This window comes from Oncorhynchus keta, unplaced genomic scaffold (genome assembly GCF_023373465.1).
Source record: "Oncorhynchus keta strain PuntledgeMale-10-30-2019 unplaced genomic scaffold, Oket_V2 Un_contig_8401_pilon_pilon, whole genome shotgun sequence".
NCBI classification, from domain to species: Eukaryota; Metazoa; Chordata; class Actinopteri; order Salmoniformes; family Salmonidae; genus Oncorhynchus; species Oncorhynchus keta.
Window position 1 is genome coordinate 23,759 of NW_026290034.1, and position 11,242 is coordinate 35,000.

The following is an 11,242-nucleotide window of genomic DNA, read 5'->3' on the forward strand; positions in this document are numbered from 1 at the left end:
CCATCCCTCCATCCCTCTACCCATCCCTCTACCCATCCCTCTACCCATCCCTCCATCCCTCTACCCATCCCTCTACCCATCCCTCCATCTCTCTACCCATCCCTCCATCCCTCTACCCATCCCTCTACCCATCCCTCCATCCCTCTACCCATCCCTCTACCCCTCTACCCATCCCTCCATCCCTCTACCTATCCCTTTATCCCTCTACCCATCCCTCCATCCCTCTACCCATCCCTCCATCTCTCTGCCATCCCTCTATCCCTCTACCCATCCCTCCATCCCTCTACCCATCCCTCCATCCCTCTACCCATCCCTCCATCCTCTGCCATCCCTCTATCCCTCTACCCATCCCTCTATCCCTCTACCCATCCCTCCATTCCTCTACCCCTCTACCCATCCCTCTATCCCTCTACCCATCCCTCCATCCCTCTACCCATCCCTCCATCCCTCCCTACCCATCCCTCCACCCATCCCTCTACCCATCCCTCTACCCATCCCTCTACCCATCCCTCTACCCATCCCTCCACCCATCCCTCTACCCATCCCTCCATCCCTCTATCCATCCCTCTACCCATCCCTCTACCCATCCCTCCATCCCTCTACCCATCCCTCTACCCATCCCTCCATCCCTCTATCCATCCCTCTACCCATCCCTCTATCCCTCTACCCATCCCTCTATCCCTCTACCCATCCCTCTATCCCTCTACCCATCCCTCCATCCCTCTACCCATCCCTCCATCCCTCTACCCATCCCTCCATCCCTCTACCCATCCCTCCATCCCTCTACGCATCCCTCCATCCCTCTACCCATCCCTCCATCCCTCTACCCATCCCTCCATCTCTCTGCCATCCCTCTATCCCTCTACCCATCCCTCTATCCCTCTACCCATCCCTCCATTCCTCTACCCATCCCTCTACCCCTCTACCCATCCCTCTATCCCTCTACCCATCCCTCCATCCCTCTACCCATCCCTCCATCCCTCTACCCATCCCTCTACCCATCCCTCTACCCATCCCTCTACTCATCCCTCTACCCATCCCTCTACCCCCTCTACCCATCCCTCTCATCCCTCTACCCATCCCTCTATCCCTCTACCCAACCCTCCATCCCTCTACCCCTCTACCCATCCCTCCATCCCTCTACCCATCCCTCTACCCATCCCTCTACCCATCCCTCTACCCATCCTTCCATCCCTCTACCCATCCCTCTACCCATCCCTCTACCCATCCTTCCATCCCTCTACCCATCCCTCTACCCATCCCTCTACCCATCCTTCCATCCCTCTACCCATCCCTCCATCCCTCTACCCATCCTTCCATCCCTCTACCCAACCCTCCATCCCTCTACCCATCCCTCCATCCCTCTACCCATCCCTCTACCCATCCCTCTACCCATCCCTCTACCCATCCCTCTACCCATCCCTCTACCCATCCCTCTACCCATCCCTCCATCCCTCTACCCAGCAGGTTATAGACAGATCTGCTTTATTAATGATGTTATAATGGCTGAAGCCCTCTACCCATCCCTCTACCCATCCCTCCATCAGTCTACCCATTCCTCTACCCATCCCTCTACCCATCCCTCTACCCATCCCTCCATCAGTCTACCCATTCCTCTACCCATCCCTCTACCCATCCCTCTACCCATCCCTCTACCCATCCCTCTACCCATCCCTCTACCCATCCCTCTACCCATCCCTCCATCCCTCTACCCATCCCTCCATCAGTCTACCCATCCCTCTACCCATCCCTCTACCCATCCCTCTACCCATCCCTCTACCCATCCCTCCATCAGTCTACCCATCCCTCTACCCATCCCTCTACCCATCCCTCTACCCAGCCCTCTACCCATCCCTCTACCCATCCCTCCATCCCTCTACCCATCCCTCCATCAGTCTACCCATTCCTCTACCCATCCCTCTACCCATCCCTCTACCCATCCCTCTACCCATCCCTCCATCAGTCTACCCATTCCTCTACCCATCCCTCCATCTCTCCACCTCATCTCTGCGGTACGTAGGAGTTCCAGTCTAGATTCATCTGGTCTTCATAGACCCAGCAGGTTATAGACAGATCTACTTTATTAATGATGTTATAATGGCTGAAGCCCACTCACATATTCTCTCTCTGTTCTGTCAGAGCAACTTCTAATGAGTCTGGAACAGAGAGGACAGCTTGGAAGAGTGTGGAGTTCTGGGAGTCGCAGGAGTGTGTGTTTGGGTGTGTGTGTGTGTTGTGTTTGGGTGTGAGTGTGTTAGACCCAGGGATTCTGTTCTAGTTAAATCCCCAGTGAGTCCTCAGTTCCTCAACCCAGTCCTGCTGAGACAGACTACACACACACACACACACACACACACACACACACACACACACACACACACACACACACACACACACACACACACACACACACACACAATTTGAGAAGCACTGCTAATGCTACCAATGCCATCTCTCCCTGGGACTCTACCTTTCTCCATCTCTCCTTGGGACTCTACCTCCATTCTCCATCATCTCCCTGGGACTCTACCTTTCTCCATCTCTCCCTGGGACTCTACCTTTCTCCATCTCTCCCTGGGACTCTACCTTTCTCCATCTCTCCCTGGGACTCTACCTTTCCCCATCTCTCCCTGGGACTCTACCTTTCTCCATCTCTCCCTGGGACTCTACCTTTCTCCATCTCTCCTTGGGACTCTACCTTTCTCCATCTCTCCCTGGGACTCTACCTTTCTCCATCTCTCCCTGGGACTCTACCTTTCTCCATCTCTCGCTGATGACTCTACCTTTCTCCATCTCTCCCTGGGACTCTACCTTTCTCCATCTCTCCTTGGGACTCTACCTTTCTCCATCTCTCCCTGGGACTCTACCTTTCTCCATCTCTCCCTGGGACTCTACCTTTCTCCATCTCTCCCTGGGACTCTACCTTTCTCCATCTCTCCCTGGGACTCTACCTTTCTCCATCTCTCCCTGGGACTCTACCTTTCTCCATCTCTCCCTGGGACTCTACCTTTCTCCATCTCTCCCTGGGACTCTACCTTTCTCCATCTCTCCCTGGGACTCTACCTTTCTCCATCTCTCCCTGGGACTCTACCTTTCTCCATCTCTCCCTGGGACTCTACCTTTCTCCATCTCTCCCTGGGACTCTACCTTTCTCCATCTCTCCCTGGGACTCTACCTTTCTCCATCTCTCCCTGGGACTCTACCTTTCTCCATCTCTCCCTGGGACTCTACCTTTCTCCATCTCTCCCTGGGACTCTACCTTTCTCCATCTCTCCCTGGGACTCTACCTTTCTCCATCTCTCCCTGGGACTCTGCCTTTCTCCATCTCTCCCTGGGACTCTACCTTTCTCCATCTCTCCCTGGGACTCTACCTTTCTCCCATCTCTGGGACTGTTCCTGTTTAATTTAGTTCTGTCTCTCCCTGGACGATAGGGGTTAGAAAGGGGCACTCAGAGGGGAGAGGAAGGCGGAGCTGCTCTTCCTCCCGGGGAAGGACTGCCCGTTCCATGATCTCGCCATCACGGTTGACAACTCCATTGTGTCCTCCTCCCAGAGCGCTAAGAACCTTGGCGTGATCCTGGACAACACCCTGTCGTTCTCAACTAACATCAAGGCGGTGGCCCGTTCCTGTAGGTTCATGCTCTACAACATCCGCAGAGTACGACCCTGCCTCACACAGGAAGCGGCGCAGGTCCTAATCCAGGCACTTGTCATCTCCCGTCTGGATTACTGCAACTCATTTCGCTGTTGGCTGGGCTCCCTGCCTGTGCCATTAAACCCCTACAACTCATCCAGAACGCCGCAGCCCGTCTGGTGTTCAACCTTCCCAAGTTCTCTCACGTCACCCCTCTCCTCCGCTCTCTCCACTGGCTTCCAGTTGAAGCTCGCATCCGCTACAAGACCATGGTGCTTGCCTACGGAGCTGTGAGGGGAACGGCACCTCAGTACCTCCAGGCTCTGATCAGGCCCTACACCCAAACAAGGGCACTGCGTTCATCCACCTCTGGCCTGCTCGCCTCCCTACCACTGAGGAAGTACAGTTCCCGCTCAGCCCAGTCAAAACTGTTCGCTGCTCTGGCCCCCCAATGGTGGAACAAACTCCCTCACGACGCCAGGACAGCGGAGTCAATCACCACCTTCCGGAGACACCTGAAACCCCACCTCTTTAAGGAATACCTAGGATAGGATAAAGTAATCCTTCTCACCCCCCCCCCCCTTAAAAGATTTAGATGCACTATTGTAAAGTGGCTGTTCCACTGGATGTCATAAGGTGAATGCACCAATTTGTAAGTCGCTCTGGATAAGAGCGTCTGCTAAATGACTTAAATGTAAATGTAAATGTAAGGAAGGAGAGAAAGCTAACTATCACTCTGTCTCTCTGTCTCTGTCTCTCCGTTTCTGTCTCCGTCTCTTCCATTCACAAATCCTTTATAATCCCCAGACTCTGATGAGATGAGGGAGGGCCCCAGACTCTGAGGGAGGGCCCCAGACTCTGATGAGATGAGGGAGGGCCCCAGACTCTGAGGGAGGGCCCCAGACTCTGAGGGAGAGCCCCAGACTCTGAGGGAGGGCCCCAGACTCTGAGGGAGGGCCCCAGACTCTGATGAGATGAGGGAGGGCCCCAGACTCTGAGGGAGGGCCCCAGACTCTGAGGGAGGGCCCCAGACTCTGAGGGAGGGCCCCAGACTCTGAGGGAGGGCCCCAGACTCTGAGGGAGGGCCCCAGACTCTGATGAGATGAGGGAGGGCCCCAGATTCTGAGGGAGGGCCCCAGACTCTGAGGGAGGGCCCCAGACTCTGATGAGATGAGGGAGGGGCCCAGACTCTGAGGGAGGGCCCCAGACTCTGATGAGATGAGGGAGGGCCCCAGACTCTGATGAGATGAGGGAGGGCCCCAGACTCTGATGAGATGAGGGAGGGCCCCAGACTGAGGGAGGGCCCCAGACTCTGAGGGAGGGCCCCAGACTCTGATGAGATGAGGGAGGGCCCCAGACTCTGAGGGAGGGCCCCAGACTCTGCCCAGTAAGATGAGTTACTGAGCGGTGTTCCCCATGTTTCCTCCAGGTGTGAACTGTGACAGTGTGTGTGTGGAGGGCCGATGGGGCCCAGACTGCTCCTACTCCTGTACCTGTGAGAACGGAGGCTCCTGCTCACCGGAGGACGGGACGTGTGTGTGTGCCCCCGGATACAGAGGCACTTCCTGCAGACGCAGTAAGAGAACAATACACACACACACACACACACACACACACACACACACACACACACACACACACACACACACACACACACACACACACACACACACACACACACACACACACACACACACACACACACACACACACACACACACACACACATAATCAGGGCTGCTAGTCAAGTAAAATGGCCTCTCTGACATGTGTGTATTTGCGTATGTGTTCCTACGTAGACTTGCCTTCATCTCTGTGTGTATGTCTAGGTAAAATATAATGTCTGTGTGTATTATATGATTTACACTGAGACAGAGCAGGAAGGAAACATCATTCTGACCTGTTAACTCCTCCTCTCATTAGACAGAGCAGGAAGGATACATCATTCTGACCTGTTAACTCCTCCTCTCATTAGACAGAGCAGGAAGGAAACATCATTCTGACCTGTTAACTCCTCCTCTCATTAGACAGAGCAGGAAGGAAACATCATTCTGACCTGTTAACTCCTCCTCTCATTAGACAGAGCAGGAAGGATACATCATTCTGACCTGTTAACTCCTCCTCTCATTAGACAGAGCAGGAAGGACACATCATTCTGACCTGTTAACTCCTCCTCTCATTAGACAGAGCAGGAAGGAAACATCATTCTGACCTGTTAACTCCTCCTCTCATTAGACAGAGCAGGAAGGATACATCATTCTGACCTGTTAACTCCTCCTCTCATTAGACAGAGCAGGAAGGATACATCATTCTGACCTGTTAACTCCTCCTCTCATTAGACAGAGCAGGAAGGACACATCATTCTGACCTGTTAACTCCTCCTCTCATTAGACAGAGCAGGAAGGAAACATCATTCTGACCTGTTAACTCCTCCTCTCATTAGACAGAGCAGGAAGGATACATCATTCTGACCTGTTAACTCCTCCTCTCATTAGACAGAGCAGGAAGGACACATCATTCTGACCTGTTAACTCCTCCTCTCATTAGACAGAGCAGGAAGGACACATCATTCTGACCTGTTAACTCCTCCTCTCATTAGACAGAGCAGGAAGGACACATCATTCTGACCTGTTAACTCCTCCTCTCATTAGACAGAGCAGGAAGGACACATCATTCTGACCTGTTAACTCCTCCTCTCATTAGACAGAGCAGGAAGGATACATCATTCTGACCTGTTAACTCCTCCTCTCATTAGACAGAGCAGGAAGGATACATCATTCTGACCTGTTAACTCCTCCTCTCATTAGACAGAGCAGGAAGGAAACATCATTCTGACCTGTTAACTCCTCCTCTCATTAGACAGAGCAGGAAGGAAACATCATTCTGACCTGTTAACTCCTCCTCTCATTAGACAGAGCAGGAAGGAAGGATACATCATTCTGACCTGTTAACTCCTCCTCTCATTAGACAGAGCAGGAAGGACACATCATTCTGACCTGTTAACTCCTCCTCTCATTAGACAGAGCAGGAAGGAAACATCATTCTGACCTGTTAACTCCTCCTCTCATTAGACAGAGCAGGAAGGACACATCATTCTGACCTGTTAACTCCTCCTCTCATTAGACAGAGCAGGAAGGATACATCATTCTGACCTGTTAACTCCTCCTGTCATTAGACAGAGCAGGAAGGATACATCATTCTGACCTGTTAACTCCTCCTCTCATTAGACAGAGCAGGAAGGAAGGACACATCATTCTGACCTGTTAACTCCTCCTCTCATTAGACAGAGCAGGAAGGACACATCATTCTCACCTGTTAACTCCTCCTCTCATTAGACAGAGCAGGAAGGAAGGAAACATCATTCTGACCTGTTAACTCCTCCTCTCATTAGACAGAGCAGGAAGGATACATCATTCTGACCTGTTAACTCCTCCTCTCATTAGACAGAGCAGGAAGGAAACATCATTCTGACCTGTTAACTCCTCCTCTCATTAGACAGAGCAGGAAGGACACATCATTCTGACCTGTTAACTCCTCCTCTCATTAGACAGAGCAGGAAGGATACATCATTCTGACCTGTTAACTCCTCCTCTCATTAGACAGAGCAGGAAGGATACATCATTCTGACCTGTTAACTCCTCCTCTCATTAGACAGAGCAGGAAGGACACATCATTCTGACCTGTTAACTCCTCCTCTCATTAGACAGAGCAGGAAGGAAGGAAACATCATTCTGACCTGTTAACTCCTCCTCTCATTAGACAGAGCAGGAAGGATACATCATTCTGACCTGTTAACTCCTCCTCTCATTAGACAGAGCAGGAAGGAAGGACACATCATTCTGACCTGTTAACTCCTCCTCTCATTAGACAGAGCAGGAAGGAAACATCATTCTGACCTGTTAACTCCTCCTCTCATTAGACAGAGCAGGAAGGAAACATCATTCTGACCTGTTAACTCCTCCTCTCATTAGACAGAGCAGGAAGGATACATCATTCTGACCTGTTAACTCCTCCTCTCATTAGACAGAGCAGGAAGGACACATCATTCTGACCTGTTAACTCCTCCTCTCATTAGACAGAGCAGGAAGGACACATCATTCTGACCTGTTAACTCCTCCTCTCATTAGACAGAGCAGGAAGGAAACATCATTCTGACCTGTTAACTCCTCCTCTCATTAGACAGAGCAGGAAGGATACATCATTCTGACCTGTTAACTCCTCCTCTCATTAGACAGAGCAGGAAGGAAGGAAACATCATTCTGACCTGTTAACTCCTCCTCTCATTAGACAGAGCAGGAAGGACACATCATTCTGACCTGTTAACTCCTCCTCTCATTAGACAGAGCAGGAAGGATACATCATTCTGACCTGTTAACTCCTCCTCTCATTAGACAGAGCAGGAAGGAAACATCATTCTGACCTGTTAACTCCTCCTCTCATTAGACAGAGCAGGAAGGATACATCATTCTGACCTGTTAACTCCTCCTCTCATTAGACAGAGCAGGAAGGAAGGAAACATCATTCTGACCTGTTAACTCCTCCTCTCATTAGACAGAGCAGGAAGGAAACATCATTCTGACCTGTTAACTCCTCCTCTCATTACACTGAGACAGAGCAGGAAGGAAACATCATTCTGACCTGTTAACTCCTCCTCTCATTACACTGAGACAGAGCAGGAAGGAAACATCATTCTGACCTGTTAACTCCTCCTCTCATTAGACAGAGCAGGAAGGATACATCATTCTCACCTGTTAACTCCTCCTCTCATTAGACAGAGCAGGAAGGACACATCATTCTGACCTGTTAACTCCTCCTCTCATTAGACAGAGCAGGAAGGATACATCATTCTGACCTGTTAACTCCTCCTCTCATTAGACAGAGCAGGAAGGAAGGACACATCATTCTGACCTGTTAACTCCTCCTCTCATTAGACAGAGCAGGAAGGATACATCATTCTGACCTGTTAACTCCTCCTCTCATTAGACAGAGCAGGAAGGATACATCATTCTGACCTGTTAACTCCTCCTCTCATTAGACAGAGCAGGAAGGAAACATCATTCTGACCTGTTAACTCCTCCTCTCATTAGACAGAGCAGGAAGGACACATCATTCTGACCTGTAGACAGAGCAGGAAGGATACATAACTCCTCCTCTCATTAGACAGAGCAGGAAGGATACATCATTCTGACCTGTTAACTCCTCCTCTCATTAGACAGAGCAGGAAGGAAACATCATTCTGACCTGTTAACTCCTCCTCTCATTAGACAGAGCAGGAAGGAAACATCATTCTGACCTGTTAACTCCTCCTCTCATTAGACAGAGCAGGAAGGAAACATCATTCTGACCTGTTAACTCCTCCTCTCATTACATCATTCTGACCTGTTAACTCCTCCTCTCATTAGACAGAGCAGGAAGGAAGGAAAACATCATTCTGACCTGTTAACTCCTCCTCTCATTAGACAGAGCAGGAAGGAAGGAAACATCATTCTGACCTGTTAACTCCTCCTCTCATTAGACAGAGCAGGAAGGAAACATCATTCTGACCTGTTAACTCCTCCTCTCATTAGACAGAGCAGGAAGGAAACATCATTCTGACCTGTTAACTCCTCCTCTCATTAGACAGAGCAGGAAGGAAGGAAACATCATTCTGACCTGTTAACTCCTCCTCTCATTAGACAGAGCAGGAAGGAAACATCATTCTGACCTGTTAACTCCTCCTCTCATTAGACAGAGCAGGAAGGAAACATCATTCTGACCTGTTAACTCCTCCTCTCATTAGACAGAGCAGGAAGGAAACATCATTCTGACCTGTTAACTCCTCCTCTCATTAGACAGAGCAGGAAGGAAACATCATTCTGACCTGTTAACTCCTCCTCTCATTAGACAGAGACAGGCAGGAAGGAAACATCATTCTGACCTGTTAACTCCTCCTCTCATTAGACAGAGCAGGAAGGAAACATCATTCTGACCTGTTAACTCCTCCTCTCATTAGACAGAGCAGGAAGGAAACATCATTCTGACCTGTTAACTCCTCCTCTCATTAGACAGAGCAGGAAGGAAGGAAACATCATTCTGACCTGTTAACTCCTCCTCTCATTAGACAGAGCAGGAAGGAAACATCATTCTGACCTGTTAACTCCTCCTCTCATTAGACAGAGCAGGAAGGAACATCATCATTCATTGACAGGAAGGAAACATCATTTGACCTCCTCCTCTCATTAGACAGAGCAGGAAGGACAGAGTTAACTCCTCCTCTCATTAGACAGAAGGAAGGATACATCATTCTGACCTGTTAACTCCTCCTCTCATTAGACAGAGCAGGAAGGAAACATCATTCTGACCTGTTAACTCCTCCTCTCATTAGACAGAGCAGGAAGGAAACATCATTCTGACCTGTTAACTCCTCCTCTCATTAGACAGAGCAGGAAGGATACATCATTCTGACCTGTTAACTCCTCCTCTCATTAGACAGAGCAGGAAGGATACATCATTCTGACCTGTTAACTCCTCCTCTCATTAGACAGAGCAGGAAGGAAACATCATTCTGACCTGTTAACTCCTCCTCTCATTAGACAGAGCAGGAAGGACACATCATTCTGACCTGTTAACTCCTCCTCTCATTAGACAGAGCAGGAAGGATACATCATTCTGACCTGTTAACTCCTCCTCTCATTAGACAGAGCAGGAAGGAAACATCATTCTGACCTGTTAACTCCTCCTCTCATTAGACAGAGCAGGAAGGATACATCATTCTGACCTGTTAACTCCTCCTCTCATTAGACAGAGCAGGAAGGATACATCATTCTGACCTGTTAACTCCTCCTCTCATTAGACAGAGCAGGAAGGACACATCATTCTGACCTGTTAACTCCTCCTCTCATTAGACAGAGCAGGAAGGATACATCATTCTGACCTGTTAACTCCTCCTCTCATTAGACAGAGCAGGAAGGATACATCATTCTGACCTGTTAACTCCTCCTCTCATTAGACAGAGCAGGAAGGACACATCATTCTGACCTGTTAACTCCTCCTCTCATTAGACAGAGCAGGAAGGATACATCATTCTGACCTGTTAACTCCTCCTCTCATTAGACAGAGCAGGAAGGAAGGAAACATCATTCTGACCTGTTAACTCCTCCTCTCATTAGACAGAGCAGGAAGGAAGGAAACATCATTCTGACCTGTTAACTCCTCCTCTCATTAGACAGAGCAGGAAGGATACATCATTCTGACCTGTTAACTCCTCCTCTCATTAGACAGAGCAGGAAGGATACATCATTCTGACCTGTTAACTCCTCCTCTCATTAGACAGAGCAGGAAGGACACATCATTCTGACCTGTTAACTCCTCCTCTCATTAGACAGAGCAGGAAGGATACATCATTCTGACCTGTTAACTCCTCCTCTCATTAGACAGAGCAGGAAGGACACATCATTCTGACCTGTTAACTCCTCCTCTCATTAGACAGAGCAGGAAGGAAACATCATTCTGACCTGTTAACTCCTCCTCTCATTAGACAGAGCAGGAAGGATACATCATTCTGACCTGTTAACTCCTCCTCTCATTAGACAGAGCAGGAAGGAAACATCATTCTGACCTGTTAACTCC

The 11,242-nt window shown here is 49.8% G+C and overlaps 1 protein-coding gene across 1 annotated transcript in view; it reads left to right on the forward strand.

The window, feature by feature from the left end:
- LOC127926825 (multiple epidermal growth factor-like domains protein 11) overlaps positions 1 to 11,242 on the forward strand; it is a gene marked incomplete at its 5' end in the record, with an annotated part of 98,563 nt that overhangs the window by 20,594 nt on the left and 66,727 nt on the right. Inside the window, one exon of the mRNA XM_052512446.1 lies at positions 5,064 to 5,210. Within this exon, the coding sequence (XP_052368406.1) occupies positions 5,064 to 5,210 (147 nt within the window). The remainder of the gene's footprint in view (positions 1 to 5,063; positions 5,211 to 11,242) is intronic.